We start from the raw sequence: 13921 nt of genomic DNA, 5'->3' as shown, positions 1-13921 counted from the left end.
TGCCTTTGTATCTATGATTGACTAATACATTCTGATTATTCTGATTCGCTCAATCAACATCTCACTGATAGCTCAACGCGAAGTGCCAAGCTCTGCAGGCATCTCTTCTCCAAAGACACCACCGAGGAGATTATTCACGGTCAGAGTCGCCATCCCCAAACGCGTTTCGTTGGTCGCACTGCCAATATGAGGCAATACGACGCACCTGATGATTATCTCCTATGAGCTCATAAATCTCAATGGTCCGAGCCGCATTCACTCACCTAGGAGCCTTGATGAGCGGGTGGTCAAGACCGACCTGAGGCTCGCCTTCAACCACATCGATCCCAGCGCCGTAGAGCCAACCCTCATGGAGTGCCTTTGCAAGCGCGTCCGAATCCACGAGAGTCCCTCGCGACGTGTTCACGAGCACCGCGGTCTTCTTCATCTGCCTGAGGAACTGCTCGTCCACGATGTGGTACGTCGCAGGTCCGCCCGGGGCAAGGACGAACACCGCGTCGCTCTCGCGCGCGAGCTCGTCGAGCTCGACGCGCCCTACCTCCTTCACGCCGTACTTGGCCGCGAGGGCTGCGTCCGCGGCCGGGTCGGGCGCGGTCTTGGCGTTCCCGGTGTAGAGGCAGTGCTGGAAGCCGAAGGGGACGAGACGGGCGAAGGTCGCTTGAGCGATGCGCCCGAAGCCGATGAAGCCTGCGGTGCGCTTGGGCGACGTCGGGGTCGAGGAGAGCTGGGGGCCGCAGAAGGCGAAGGGCGACCAGACGAAGTTGGGCCACTGAGCGAATGGTCGTGTGAGCGCTTCTCATGCGTTATCGGGAGGGAGTTTGTTACCTGGCCGGTCTGGACAGCCTCTGTGGTCTCCTTGGTGTTCCTCCCTGCCATGAGGGCGAGCATGACGGAGAGGTCCGCGACGGCGTCTGTCAGGACGTCCGGGGTGTACCCAAAGCGAACTCCCCGGGTCAGCAGGGCCTTGAGGTCTGCGTGTTCTGGAGATTTTTGATCATGAGCGTTCGTCGGATGGTCAAGCGGATGGAACTCCGTCGTACTGACCGTAGCCGACAGACATGGTCGATACGACGCGCAGCTTCGGGCCAGCTGCATTGAGAAGTTCCTCATCTACCTGTGTGGGGCAGATCGGCTCGTGAGTCATAAATAGTGCTAATGAAGGAGCTCCCCGAAAGGTACCTTCTCCGATAACATAACCAGGATTCCAGAGGCACCTCGCGCGTTCTCGAGTAGCCATTTACGCTCACAAGCACTATTGTGTGGCCACACAACCACCTTGTACCATACGGATAAGCATCCCAGACCCCACAATAGGGAATGAACAGCTTACATCTAGCCGTGGATTGTTGAGTAGCAGCGGCATGACATCCGGTCCTAGGTCGCGACACACGACCACCTTGAGTTTACTATCGGACATTGTTGACGCACTAAGATGCGAGGTGATGGCTCCCAAGCGTTTCGCAGAGGTAAATGTCGGCGATTGAGATGGTAAGGCTGGGACCATCCCCGTTGTTCAACTGCAAATGGAGCGGGCTGGCTGGTCATGACGCGGTACTTGCTGAGTTGTGGCCGGCCCGGTGGGAATGTAGCCATGAGGTGCATTGCGTCCGTGCCGGCCCGACTCTGCACAGCCACATGCAGTCGTGGTTGCGCCGACAAACATCTTACACACCTACCTCTGACCGCCAGCATTCAGTAACCTCGTATCCTTCTAGCCTTTGTCATATCTTTGCGTAGATTTAGCCCTGTTTATTATATGGCTGGCATCATACCAACGCCAACATTGCGCTGTCCAGGGACGTCAAGTCGAGCCAATGCCAGCCTATGGAGACCGGTCTTCTTGCAAATCGGTCAAACGGCGACATTGCGTCTCCTTCATTATACATGTCATTGTCATTCTAGGTGCCATATACATTCTAGGTGCCATATATATTCTTCTCCTGCTGAAAATGATCTCAACTGTGAACCACTACTGCCATGTCACTACGGCTTCTAAACCACGGCCTCGCTGACCGGCTCCCCACTGAGTTATGGGACCAAATCTTGGGCGAGTTATCCTACACCGAGATGATCAAGTGCAAAATGGTATGTGTTTGAGCACTTTTTCATGATAACTTCCTCATGTCTCTGCCAATGTCCAGCTTAGTCGCAGGTTCCAGAGAATCGTACGGGCGATGCTGAAGATGTACAAGGGGAGGCTGGGAGCTCTTGCTCTCGCGAATGTGGAAGATTCTGATGTTCCTTTCAATGAGTGCAAGAGGATGTTGCACAGGTATCACCAGACTTGGGAGGTACTCTCGGGCGACATGGGACCAAGTCCCATATCGACTCACCTTCCTAACCACCAAAGCCCACCCCTAATTCTCGAAAGCGGCTGGATCGTCATAGAGGATTTTACGGGTGACCTGACGTTTGCCAAAATACCGACAATTTCTAGCTTGCATGATCCTATCCCACACGATGGCTGGTCAGTTAAGGCGAACATCCGCTGCCACCAGCTTCCACGCTTTGTGGCCTATCGATTTGATCCATCGCAAGACCTTCTGGTCATCCTTGGCCCTAGCAGTCTCCAACGCTATCCGTAAGTCCGGGTGTCTTGACTTAAAGCAATATCTCCATTAATTGCCCCATTTCTGCAGAGACATCCATGTTTTAACCATGATCACTCAGCGACCTCATCCGCTGGCCCAGCACTCGATATTTGATGCAGGCATTGGGCCGCTGGGAGAGATCAACAGCTTCGAAGTGTACCAGGATCTGATCCTGGTTTTTGCCGGGACCGATGAGGACCGGATACTGCGGGTATGGAACTGGAAGACAGGGGAGGACATTTTTGTGAGGTCCCTCATCATCTTCAATGTTCACAGCTGACATTCTCGATTTCCCCCAGACCCTGGAGGGCTTCGATGCGTTGGGAGACCTAGCGACTTTCATCGGAGACCGGACCTTACTGCTTGTGCAAGAGTACGAGCTTCGGCTGTTCCGATTCGCAGAAGACGACGTTGTCCACACCTGTGATTTGGAGCTTCCGCGCTTCATTGAGCCGGCCTTACAGATCTGGACAACGGTATCTCATCCGCTCAGCAACGTCCCCGAGTCCGGGAGGGCATTCGTCACTGACCCAGACAAGGGGATTGTCGTCATTAATATGATCCGAAGCGTACCGGATGTTGCCCCCGACAAGCGCTGTTCCATCATCCTCGCCATCCGCGTTGCGGCCTTGCTCGCGGAAGCCCGCAGGCATTCTGCGCCGGTAGCCGAAGAGGCCTACAGCGACCCACGCATTTACGAGGTCGACCGATCGGGTTACGCATGCTCGGATAGTGACTCGGATAGTGACTCGAATGCCGACACCACGACCCCGGAGGTCCCGATAGTCATGTGGAACGATTGGGGTCCTCAGAATGCCCGCTTTGTGCATTTTGATGAGGAATGCGAGACTCCCTCGACGTTTGGCAGCCGGTGCGTACTACTGTCGCCCTCTTGTCGAGACAGGCCTGCGGAAATTGTGCTATTCGACTTCGGTTTGGACACGGAGGAGATCTCTATCTCAACTCGGACGCATACACTGTCCTCCGAGTGGACTGTGGAAGTCGTCTCCGCCCATACCTCTCTTGATATGAGCGGCTGGTTTGAAGACACCACGTGGGTTGTAGATACGGGACTACCCTATAGAGTGCGGAGGAGGGCCGTCCCTGAGCTCCCTAATGGAGCTTGTATCGAAGCAGCTTTGTGGGAGAATGGAATCATGGTCAAGGTGAGCAACTGGCTATGTTATTTCAGTCAATTGCTTGACATGGGCTACTCTTTCCAGAAATCTGACGGAGGGCAATGTGAATACTTCTCCATGTCTATGCACGGCTCTACTCTTCCTCCGTGACCCTTCCTCCGCGAGGACTCCTGCCCCTCTCCCTCCTCCGGTGGACTCTATACCCTCTCCTTCGTTCTCGGACCTTCCCCCACGGCCTCGTGAAAAAGATTGTCCCATTCCTCTCATACCTGGCCCCCCGCAACAGATAATCTCTGATGGATCATTCATGGCACCAAGGCTTATGGCGTAATTATGAATTAGGCGTACTCTAGAGCTCACATGCGTAATGATACAGAAAATGATGTCCATATCATGAAGTAATTCCCGAATCCATGTAGTATGTTTCTCTGTCCTTATATGCGATATAGTACAAATGCACGAGTCATGCGATGTCAGACGTTGGGGAAACTAACGAAGATGACGGATGATGGTTGAGTCCATGTCGATAGCATGCATGATACCCACAGGTTATGCTCTGCGTCAGCTAGCCATGGGATTGGAATAAGAAGAGGTGGTTGTAGAAGAAGACGAAGCAGAAGACGCAGCACGATCTCTGTTGCGCATGGTATGGGAAGCTTGCTGGGAGAGACAAGTTCCAAGTCTGTCTCGAGGATTCAGAATGGACGAGCCCTCCGAAACCGTCCGAGGTATGTCCTCCTGGATACGACGCGGAGTCACCGACGGCGGCTCTGATTGAGCGCGAATGCGGCCGTCGCTGTTCTTCCGCCGCGTCCAGTCTAAATGCTGAAGGCCAACGCCATGTGCGTGCTCCGTACCGGTCGCAGTGACGAGTGCGTCCCGCTCCGACAACGCCAACATCGCCGTTTCGGCATGCGCGACAAGTCGCTTCATTGAACCTAATGGCGGAGCGGGGTCAACGTCAGACAGTAGAGAGAGCACTGGTGTGAAACGTACGTTCAAGACTGAGCATAAACAGTGTCTGGGGAGAATGTCAGCAGAGGACTAGGCTACAGGATACGACGCTCACGCACCTTCCTCGCATCCTCGTCCTGTAGGATTTCCGCCTTCAGCCTCGGGTTGATGCCCTCCATATCTCCGAGTTCGTCGAGGAGCTTCGTCATATCAGGCGGGATGTTTGGCGTCCCGGAAGCGACGTCACCCTCCTCAATCGTGTCGAGCCCATCCACACCTGAAACGAAGAACTCCATGTAGTCGTGCAAGGTTCTAGCGCTGCGTATGATCTCATTCGGGAGCGCCTCGAGCGCTCGCCGCGCTTGCTTGTCCGCCTCCCGAAGACGTACGAAAGTAGGCTTGTTCTGCTGCTGAAGACCGGCTGTCCGTACACCGCCGGGTCCGGCACCAGTATTCTTGGAGTTCATCCGATTGCGTTTAGAATCCTGGGTCTGCTTCAAACGCTTGCGGTAGTTCTTGACAGCGTTGTCGAAGACACGCGAGTGGAGTGCATTCTTGTAACGATACGATCCCGCTTCTTGCAAAACTAGGTATAAAGGAGGGTGAGATAACGTGTGGAGAGAAGAAGGATGGGGCGGAACGTGCTAACCCGAGATAAGGATCGTCAAAGTACCCACACCAAACAGAGCCCACACGACGAATACGGAGCGACCAGCCGGAGTTTTGGGCGAGTAGTCACCATATCCAGTCGTACTGAAAGCGACGAAACCTAAACCGACAGAAATTGTTCAATGATATCGGATATGAGATGGCGAGCGGCTCACAGAAGTACATGGCTTCCCCATATGTCCATCCTTCCGTGGCACAGAAGATGCCGGACCCAATCTGCATGACTGTCAGACTCCGCAGGCACATATAGGAGATAGATGGGAATAGTGACTTACCGTCCAAAAGAGGATGAGAAGCGACCAAGCGATCGTGAGCTAAAGTAACGGTCATGAGGTCTTGCGCACGGTGCCGAATACAGACGAGGTACACACCTTAGCCCAGTAAGCCTTTCTCTCTTCCTGTTCCATGTCCTCCTTAAGCTTCTCGTACGTCCACGTCGAACGCTGGTTGGCACCCCGTGTGAAGTCCCTGAGCCACTTTGCTGCAGGATGCCGCCTTATGTCCTCAAACGAGTTCCCGTGTGTTGGCCTACGATGCTCCTCCTCCGACGGGTCATGCGGGGGAGGCGCGTGGGGATGTAACAGATTCGCCTCTTGTACATACTCGCTGTGCGGCAGCGCAGGCGGGTGCGCATGGTGGCCCGACACCGCCAAAGAGAACTTCGTGAGCATAGCAGCCATGCGTCCGAGCTGTGCATGAGTCGGCGTCTCTGGGTTGTGGACCCACCCACTTGCGATCGAGTCGTGGAATGTGGCGGCCGCTAAGGTAGCCTGTACCGTGGGACCTACGCCTGTACCCTCCGTGGCCTTCTGCGCCTCCATCGCGTTCGTGCCCAAGGCCTCGCTGCGCTGTAGCTCGGGGCGCGCTCCGAGGTCGCTGAACATCTCGAGCGGGACGCCCGCCTCGAGCGCAGCCTCTTCGAGCTGAACGTTCCTAAGGGCTTCGACGTTCAGATGCATCTTGCGGTGCTTGTTGCGACGGAGGACCGAATCCACCGAGGCTATCGTCGTTATCGTCGCCGTCCGCTTGATATGCGTGCCAACTCGCTTGTAGAAAGGCATCTTCACGCCAGTGTCCACGCCAAAGACGCGGATCGCGCCCTCGTCCTTCGGCTTGTCAGGAACCCAGACAGGCAAGCCCATCTCGCGAAGGCGGAACTCGACCGCGCGTCTCCAGCGTGCCTCCCACCGGCGAAACCGACGGGTCTCGCGGCGATGTTCGCGCATCTTGCGCACGCGGCGCCTATAACCAATCTCGAGGCCTTCCAGGATAGTCTCGCGACACATCGCGATAGCCAAACCGATGAGGAGGATGCCGAGGGAGACGAAGATGCATGTCCAAACCTTTCCACCAGTGCTTTCGGGGACTATGTCGCCGAATCCGATAGTTTCGATGGAAACGACGGTGAAATATAGGCCGTTAATGAAGCTGAGCTCCAGGATGACGGAGTTCAGCAAGGCGCAAAAAGCGATGTAAACGAGCAGAATGATGACGATGATGACGAGAGAGCGCTGTCTACGCGTCAGACCACTTCCTAAGAGTGAAGATTGACGGTGAGACAACATTACGAGTGCGAATGCGAGCAGCTCACCTCGCTTGGCGAAGTCAGGGGTACGCACGAAGTCTACAATCAAAGTGACATTCGTAACGCTGGACACGATAGTAGAGCAGAGCGTCATCCAGAAAGCTTCGCCATACGTGAAACCGTCGTCGAAGCGATGCTCGACACCGAAGGTGGTGACAACAATGATGTTGATGACATCTGCACAGACCATGATGAGCAATCGATGGTGAGATGCGGAAATCGGGACGTACCGTGTAGTGTTAGAAAAGCGACGCAAAGTAGCGTAACACTTTTAACCCTCTTCTCTAAGAAGCGGAGGATGAGCGCGACGTTTGCGATAACCGCACTGGCCATGGAGATGGCAAGTCCGACTTCCAGGATGATCGGGTTCTTCTGTACCGCCACAATCTGAGTGCCCTCCGTCTTGATGTACCACTTCTCCGTCAAGCCAGGGATTTCGAGAAGGATAGAGAAGGGTATGATAATTCCTGAGAGAATCGGGGTCCACCGGTAATTGGGCACAAAAGTGTCCAGATCAGCAAGCTGTTCAGCGGACGGCCAAACATAGTCTTTAGCCTTCCGCCACATCGAGGGAGTCGATTTAGGAAGGTCATCGGAGTGGTGTACGGTAGAGCGCCCGGGCCCATTGGCAGATGTAGGGTGTTTGGCATCAAAGCATACACGACGGGCGCGACGGTGAGGGGTATTTGGCGAGAGGATATCATGTGAGGAGCGGTCGAGATCTCCGGAGGGACGCGAATCATGGCGAACAGCCTTCTCGGGGTCGTATTCGCGATCCTGAGTATGATGGCGCAGGCGTTCACCAAGGAGAATGCCTGGAATAGCGAGAGCGAAGACACCCATTATGCCGTTGAGGAAGGGGTAGACAGCGAGCGATTGGGACTGCACGGGTAGAAGTCGCGGCGGTGACCTTGATATCTGAGGCTGAAGTTAACTCCACGTGAGCATGAGATGTCCCTGGCTCAGAAGCACCCTGACGTACCTAATTGACTCCTCATGGGATACTGTATGAATGCGACAATATATCCAAGAGCCACAAGGAAGCATGTCCTAGGAAAGGAGCGAAAGAGAGTCGGCGTGGGACGCTCGCAGAGGTCAAGGATCCGAAGCTCCGTAACTACAATAGGGGAGGTCAGGGTGGACGCTTCAGGCGTCGATGCTGGTCCGATCCCGGGCGGATTCTGAACGAAAAAAGAGACAAGGAACGCAAGATAATCCGGAAGGGGTTGGACCCACCCTGCTTTGCCCCCACGACGAGGTTTAGGTGCGCGTATGACTCGTCAAAACAGAAGCGGAAGCAGAACCTGTTCGGTCAGGTTCTCGAGTCCGAAGCTCTTCCGGAGTCGCTCTTGCACAAGCGACAATTCCGCCTTGAACCAGTCGACGCGGCCGCTTGCCGAGTAAGTCCAAAAGCTTTTCTGGAATTGGGAGGATAGTTGAAGTCGTCGTTGGTACTGGCTAAGACCGCTCACGCTGACCTGCCCTAGTACAACACTACTGCGCTTCTCCGAAGTTCTCCGATGGTCGTTTGTGATTTCGCGCAGTCTTGTTCACGGTCCACACAGAAATATAGAGATTACTCGCCGCGCTGGACGTCGTGGCGTTCGAGAAGACTGAGGTTGAGAGGAGAGAGGATGCACCACCCGGCACTTAAGCCTCCACTTCACACTGCTCCATACCTGCGGCCCAAATCTCGCGCGGAGTCCTGTTATCCCCTGTCGGAGCCGTCTCAGTCTCCATGTACTAGCCCTCTCAGCCTTCCCGTGGCCTCGCAAGACATCGATACCAGCGGATACGTGTGCAGAGTTTCCGCACGCTGAGACAGGGGTCGTCATTAATGAGGAGTCCGAGGTTCCATTGCAGCCATGGGCGTCTCTTAGCCCAAAACAGGCGCATGGATTTGCCCCAGGCCGATATCTTATCTCCGCTACACTAGCTACTAGTCACCGTCTACCTTCGCTCTCCCTAAGTACGGTCCTGGAAATCGCAATGTCGCTGGAAAAGTACCAAACGGAGCTCATCGAGCATAGTATGGCCGTCGGGGCCTTGAAGTTCGGCACATTCACTCTCAAGTCAGGCCGGTCCGTCCACTCCCCTACGCCGATCTCCTGAACAAGTTCTGAGTTTTGCCTTCCACTTCGCATGCACCTCCGTTTTCCGACAACGTCTCTACCTCACCAATACCTTAACAATACCCGCGTGTGCATATTGCGCGATTGCATCAGCTCTTCGCCGTACTTCATCAACGCGGGGCTTCTCGCCTCGGGCCCCATACTGGACACGCTCTGTTCCGCGTATGCTACGACGATCGCTCACGCGCTCCAGGCCTCGCCTGGCCTCCCGGAGTTCGACGTGCTCTTCGGACCGGCGTACAAGGGCATCCCGTTCGCCGCAGGGACCGCTCTGCTCTTGCACCGTGACCACAAGATTGATGTGGGGTTCGCGTACGACCGGAAGGAGGCCAAGAATCACGGAGAGGGCGGGATAACGGTGGGGACGCCCATCAAGGGCAAGCGCGTGCTCGTCCTAGACGACGTCGCCACTGCGGGCACGGCGATACGCGGTGCGATCGACATCGTGAAGCGCGAGGGCGGAGAGGTTGTCGGAGCGGTACTCTTGCTGGACCGGCAGGAGGTTGGGCAGGAGGGACGCAGTATGATCGACGAGGTCGAGGAGCTTCTGGGCGGGAAGGGGCGCGTACCGACCATCCTCAAGATGCGCCACCTCATGGCGTGGCTGCAAGCACACGAACGCACAGAGGAGCTGGAGAAGATGCAGGCCTATTGGGAGCAGTATGGTGCCAAAGACGCGTTGGCTTGAACGCCGTCTGCATGCGGCGCTCGGCTCGGAGGAATGAAGAGACCTGAAAGCGTCGGCGACGGTTACAGAATCACAGGCGATAGAGAGAGGAGACGGAAGACCTTCGGCACAGAGGAAGTCATCTCGCTTCTGCAGAAGGTATCTTGTATATTAACACGAAGCTGGAACGCGCGGATCCTTTACCCACGCCTCTTCCTCGCGTGTTGGTTTGCCGTGCGTGGCGAGGTTAACTCTCGCAGCAAGAACATATCCACCGCCAATCCCCGCAGCAGCTCAGTTATGCCTTTGCCGTATATCACGGAGACATCAAATTGTGACCAAAGTAAATTGGACCTACAACACAGCTATTACTTTGGATAGATCCAAGGGAAGGTAGGACTCACCCAACGAGCGCGGTCCGCTCCCCGCCATCCGATAGCAAAAGTAACGCATGTACGCCAATGCGACGTGTCCCGCTCTGCGTCCACTCGCCCTTGAAGTTAGGATTGAGTCTAGGCCAGAACGGTACCACCGTCGACAACGCCCTACGGCTTCCGGAATTGCGGGATTTCTGCCTTTGGCCATACCTAACCTGCTGTCTGCATTGGCTGTCAAACGTGCATGGCGCAGCAGACCTCTAGCAGTCAGGTGTGTGAGTAGTGACAACTCCTTGAGGCCTCAGGGTCCGAAGGTGGCAGCGACGTTCAGCCGCTATGTTCCGACAAGATGCCCTGGAATGGTTTCATGATTATGTACTCTGCACGCAGCCTTACCACATTGTAGACGACGCCTTCCCAGGGCCGCGAAGAAATGATGGCGACATTAATCCGTACATTGCACACCTAGACCAGAACAGAGCAAACTCATGTCGTACCAGCAACGTCTCCAAGAAGACTTCAGACAGTCAGAAACCCAATCCGAACAATCACGTCGAAAAACCCGGCTCACGACCACCGACCCATCCGACTCCCCGCCTCTGTCCCACAAGAATTCAATCCCCAAGTCTGCGGCCCGACCCCCAATTCTTGACACCCATCGGCTTCGCGGCGTTGTCCCTGACCCGCTGTGCCGGCTGGACGTACACCCCTCCGCCGATGGGCCGCGTCCGGCCGTCCTCGCCCATCAGCGAGCGCACGAACCACGGCGCGCGGGCCCACGGCCTGAACACGCCCACGTCGAACACGCCCCACCACCACAGGTGGCCGACGACGGCGCCCGAGACGCTCACCGCCGCCGCGCGCGGTCCCTGGCTAAGGTAGTCCATGAGGATGTAGACGTACGGGAGGTACTTCATCGGGAACGTGACGAGCCCCCAGAAGGACGTCTGCGCGCCGGCGGGCGCGAGCGCGCAAGAGAGGTAGATGAGCGCCATGAGGAGGGCGTGGGCGTGGATGTAGGTTTCGAGGGGGATGTTGAGGATCTGTTGTTGCGCATGGGTGAGTTGGCGGTAGAGCGCGGAAGGCGGCGCACTGAGGTGCATGACGACGTACGAGGATGTTCACGCACACCAGGAACACCTGCCAGGCATAGTCGGACGAGCTGACGGGGTAGTGTTGCGACTCGATGTCATGTGAGTTACGACTACGTTGTCGGGACGCGTTGAGCGCGCGGGTTAGGCTTCCAAGACAGGCGGTATGGACGCACTAGAGCATGATGACTTCGATTATGAAGCTGATGGGCTGCATGGCTTGCAACGGATGCACTCAGTTCGCTTCGCTGGCATGGAGAAAACTGTTCCTCACATCCAATGAAGAAGCTCGTAAATGGTCTCCAGAGCTAAGACGGCATTATTGTGAGTTCTCTGCCCACATCACCCTCACCCAGGCCTTTGAGCTCAGACCGGGAAATGAAAGCGGCCAAGTCTACGCAGATATTAACGGCGAAAGGTTAACTCACTTGACCCCCAATGGTTCCCTCTTTCAACAAGAATACGACTTTCCCAAAGTCCACCATTTCGAGCTTGATAGACAGTGTAATCGTCACCAGCATTCCGCATAAGAAGCGGGTCACTGGGGGAATCTTGCGAACATCGTCCATTACAGTGCTCATGTTGATTAGTCCGGCTCCAGCCGCTAAGACGGTGGCAAATTGAGTAGAGCGAGGTTCAGCACGTTACAGAGGGGAAGACGGCATAGGAATAAGGGGGGCTCGTCAACCGCCAGATGACTTGGCTGTAAGCGCTGAATGTGGGCGAACCGAGACCAAAGCTGCGCGAACAAGGTACACACGCACATTGCCCCTCCGATCACGTTACATCGGTACAGATTGAAATATCAGCGGTAGCTACACATCATGATCTGTCAGACCTTCAAGCGGAGATACAACGCGACTTACACACATATGCTTCTGTACCAGTAAGTCATTGTCCGGAGACTCATCGCATCTCCATCCGTATCATGTTCTCTACGAACCCAACCTCTGCCCAGAACCCCAGCCACGACCAGCCTGCCGCACAGGCCCGTCTCTTCTCGGTGGAACGACGTGTACACCCCCTCCAAGGGGCCTAGGCCGCCCATCGCTATCTTCGCCCATGAGAGCACGCACGAATCGCGGCGCGGCGGCCAAGTTCCTCAGCACGCCGGTGTCCCAGACGCCCCACCACCACAGGTGACCGACGACGGCCCCTGAGATGCTCACGGCGGCGGCTTGCGGGCCGCCCATGAGGAAGTCCATGGCAATGAAGACGTAGGGGAGATACCTCACGGGGAACGTGATCAAGCCCCAAAAGGTCGTTTGGGAGCCTGGGGGCGCGAGCATGGAAGAGACGTATGTGAGCGCGATCAGGAGCGCGCGAGTGTGCACGAACGTGCGGAGGGGAAGGTTGAAGCCCTGTGATTTTCGCGTACGACGCGACATGGTGAGTACGTCTTTCGTTGCCGCCCAGAGGAGTTGGGTCAATCGACGTACCAGAATGCTCAGGCTAGCAAGGAAGACCTGCCACGCATAGTCTGCGGACCGACCCGCGAAGTGTTTTGACTCTAGCTCATCGGAATTCCGGCTACAGCGCCGCACAATGGTTCATGAGTATGCTTAACTAGGAGGTCACGGAGGTACGCACTAGAACATCGCAATATCGAATATGAAGTTGAGCCCAGTGCCTGCAGGTGTGCCTTTCGTGTTATGTTTATGCAGCAGTCACGCGAAGTCCGCAGGCGTACCTCCAATGAAGAAGGTCGTGAAAGCTCGCCATATCTAGGTTCACACAGGAGGTTAGCAATCCTGTCGAGAGAGAACGCCCCGAGCAAGTTGCGGAACGGTCCGTATGTATGTGTGGGATCCCTGCTACGGTGCCTCCAAAGCATCTAGCAAAACGAATCCACTCACCTCGTACCGCTTGGTGACATACTCCCTCACAAACAACAACTTGTATGGCGACACGACCTGCAATATCATCGGCACTGTGACCGAAATCAAGGACCCGCAAAGGAAGCGGGTGACTGGTGGGATTTTGCGAAGCTCCTCGACGAGGGACATGTTGACTAGGCAGTAAGGTTAAAAGAGTTACAATACACAGCGATACACAGGACGGTGCGTTGCCGAAAGCGACTGAAAGTAGACGGAGAGACTTGTGGCGGAACAGGCTGGGGGCAACGCCTAAATAACACTTGCAGTGACCTCACCCCGCGTGGCAGCACAAGCGCTGCACACGTATCCCGCCCCGCGCGGTCACGTGCACTCTCAAAATACGTCGCGTCGCGAGTGCCTTCTCGAGCATTCCAGTTTGCTTTTGTGCTCCTGCGTAGTACAAACAACTAGCACCCAAAGTTCCTGGCGACTTTGCCCAGTGATAGTTGTCAGAAGTTGCGAAGCTATGATCAACAACGGAAATACACAATCATGGGTTCGGCTACTATATGTCTGAGCATCGCAGGAGTCCATTGAAAGCACTGAATGTAGCCTAGGACATTAGACATCCCTAGCTCAGAGTTGAGCCGTGAGGTGAAAGCCTGCAGCAAATCCAATTCCCTATCTGTTCCGACTTCGTCCCAACTGGCAAAGGAAGCTTCCCACACCCATTCGTTGTTCAACCGGACCAAACGCCCGGGCAGCGCTATCTTGGAGGTTTCATCATGGCGGGGACCGAAAGCCATGTCGGTGTTGATGCTACCCTCGGTCAGGGTGACAACGTCCGCAAGTATCTGACCAATGACGAGCTCTGTACTGGACGGCAGGACTGCGGGGAG

General features: G+C 55.6%; 6 protein-coding genes across 6 annotated transcripts; 2 read left to right on the top strand and 4 right to left on the bottom strand.

Moving 5' to 3' along the window:
- Positions 1 to 72: 72 nt before the first annotated feature.
- DICSQDRAFT_54562 (uncharacterized protein) lies at positions 73 to 1417 on the bottom strand (the record flags this gene model as incomplete). The annotated part of the gene is made up of 6 exons (XM_007363534.1): positions 73 to 205; positions 264 to 769; positions 841 to 980; positions 1045 to 1105; positions 1180 to 1275; positions 1331 to 1417. The coding sequence occupies 6 exons, from the start codon at positions 1415 to 1417 to the stop codon at positions 73 to 75; spliced, it is 1023 nt and encodes a 340-aa protein (XP_007363596.1).
- A 560-nt stretch (positions 1418 to 1977) lies between these two features.
- On the top strand, positions 1978 to 3880 carry DICSQDRAFT_167927 (uncharacterized protein; the record flags this gene model as incomplete). Its single annotated transcript, XM_007363533.1, has 5 exons — positions 1978 to 2085; positions 2142 to 2581; positions 2640 to 2835; positions 2891 to 3757; positions 3815 to 3880. The coding sequence occupies 5 exons, from the start codon at positions 1978 to 1980 to the stop codon at positions 3878 to 3880; spliced, it is 1677 nt and encodes a 558-aa protein (XP_007363595.1).
- A 176-nt stretch (positions 3881 to 4056) lies between these two features.
- On the bottom strand, positions 4057 to 8356 carry DICSQDRAFT_102012 (uncharacterized protein). The gene is made up of 10 exons (XM_007363532.1): positions 7921 to 8356; positions 7169 to 7862; positions 6945 to 7115; positions 5725 to 6887; positions 5629 to 5667; positions 5509 to 5569; positions 5334 to 5453; positions 4804 to 5270; positions 4727 to 4751; positions 4057 to 4668 (listed from the first exon to the last, which is right to left on the bottom strand). The coding sequence occupies exons 2-10, from the start codon at positions 7779 to 7781 to the stop codon at positions 4292 to 4294; spliced, it is 3036 nt and encodes a 1011-aa protein (XP_007363594.1). The 5' UTR covers positions 7782 to 7862; positions 7921 to 8356; the 3' UTR covers positions 4057 to 4291.
- Positions 8357 to 8893: 537 nt separating this feature from the next.
- DICSQDRAFT_134479 (orotate phosphoribosyltransferase) lies at positions 8894 to 9940 on the top strand. Its single transcript, XM_007363531.1, has 2 exons — positions 8894 to 9019; positions 9164 to 9940. Exons 1-2 carry the CDS (start codon positions 8928 to 8930, stop codon positions 9756 to 9758), a joined length of 687 nt encoding a protein of 228 aa, XP_007363593.1. The 5' UTR covers positions 8894 to 8927; the 3' UTR covers positions 9759 to 9940.
- A 612-nt stretch (positions 9941 to 10552) lies between these two features.
- On the bottom strand, positions 10553 to 11855 carry DICSQDRAFT_153693 (uncharacterized protein). The gene is made up of 5 exons (XM_007363530.1): positions 11634 to 11855; positions 11480 to 11513; positions 11382 to 11424; positions 11228 to 11318; positions 10553 to 11157 (listed from the first exon to the last, which is right to left on the bottom strand). The coding sequence occupies exons 1-5, from the start codon at positions 11784 to 11786 to the stop codon at positions 10729 to 10731; spliced, it is 750 nt and encodes a 249-aa protein (XP_007363592.1). The 5' UTR covers positions 11787 to 11855; the 3' UTR covers positions 10553 to 10728.
- Positions 11856 to 11987: 132 nt separating this feature from the next.
- Positions 11988 to 13294, bottom strand: DICSQDRAFT_134477 (DER1-domain-containing protein). Its single transcript, XM_007363529.1, has 5 exons — positions 13062 to 13294; positions 12896 to 12929; positions 12796 to 12835; positions 12645 to 12735; positions 11988 to 12566 (listed from the first exon to the last, which is right to left on the bottom strand). The coding sequence occupies exons 1-5, from the start codon at positions 13209 to 13211 to the stop codon at positions 12141 to 12143; spliced, it is 741 nt and encodes a 246-aa protein (XP_007363591.1). The 5' UTR covers positions 13212 to 13294; the 3' UTR covers positions 11988 to 12140.
- Positions 13295 to 13921: the final 627 nt, after the last annotated feature.

The sequence above is a fragment of the Dichomitus squalens genome, assembly GCF_000275845.1.
Source record: "Dichomitus squalens LYAD-421 SS1 unplaced genomic scaffold DICSQscaffold_6, whole genome shotgun sequence".
Classification (NCBI taxonomy): Eukaryota; Fungi; Basidiomycota; class Agaricomycetes; order Polyporales; family Polyporaceae; genus Dichomitus; species Dichomitus squalens.
The sequence above is the reverse complement of the archived record's forward strand: the minus strand, read 5'-3'. Positions and strand labels throughout refer to the sequence as shown.

Bases quoted from the DNA above. Each gene is read 5' to 3' on its own strand.
- DICSQDRAFT_134477 (XM_007363529.1), bottom strand. From the start codon at position 13,211: ATGTCCCTCGTCGAGGAGCTTCGCAAAATCCCACCAGTCACCCGCTTC. The intron at 12,930-13,061 runs GTGAGTGGATTC...GTGTGAACCTAG, and splicing joins ATGTCACCAAGCGGTACGAG to ATATGGCGAGCTTTCACGAC. The intron at 12,736-12,795 runs GTGCGTACCTCC...GCGGCGCTGTAG, and splicing joins TTCGATATTGCGATGTTCTA to CCGGAATTCCGATGAGCTAG.
- DICSQDRAFT_102012 (XM_007363532.1), bottom strand. From the start codon at position 7,781: ATGGGTGTCTTCGCTCTCGCTATTCCAGGCATTCTCCTTGGTGAACGC. The intron at 5,271-5,333 runs GTTAGCACGTTC...CTTTATACCTAG, and splicing joins TTTGACGATCCTTATCTCGG to TTTTGCAAGAAGCGGGATCG. The intron at 4,752-4,803 runs GTGCGTGAGCGT...CATTCTCCCCAG, and splicing joins AGGACGAGGATGCGAGGAAG to ACACTGTTTATGCTCAGTCT.
- DICSQDRAFT_134479 (XM_007363531.1), top strand. From the start codon at position 8,928: ATGTCGCTGGAAAAGTACCAAACGGAGCTCATCGAGCATAGTATGGCC. The intron at 9,020-9,163 runs GTCCGTCCACTC...CGATTGCATCAG, and splicing joins TTCACTCTCAAGTCAGGCCG to CTCTTCGCCGTACTTCATCA.
- DICSQDRAFT_153693 (XM_007363530.1), bottom strand. From the start codon at position 11,786: ATGAGCACTGTAATGGACGATGTTCGCAAGATTCCCCCAGTGACCCGC. The intron at 11,514-11,633 runs GTGAGTTAACCT...ATGCCGTCTTAG, and splicing joins AGGGAACCATTGGGGGTCAA to CTCTGGAGACCATTTACGAG. The intron at 11,425-11,479 runs GTGAGGAACAGT...ATCCGTTGCAAG, and splicing joins TACGAGCTTCTTCATTGGAT to CCATGCAGCCCATCAGCTTC.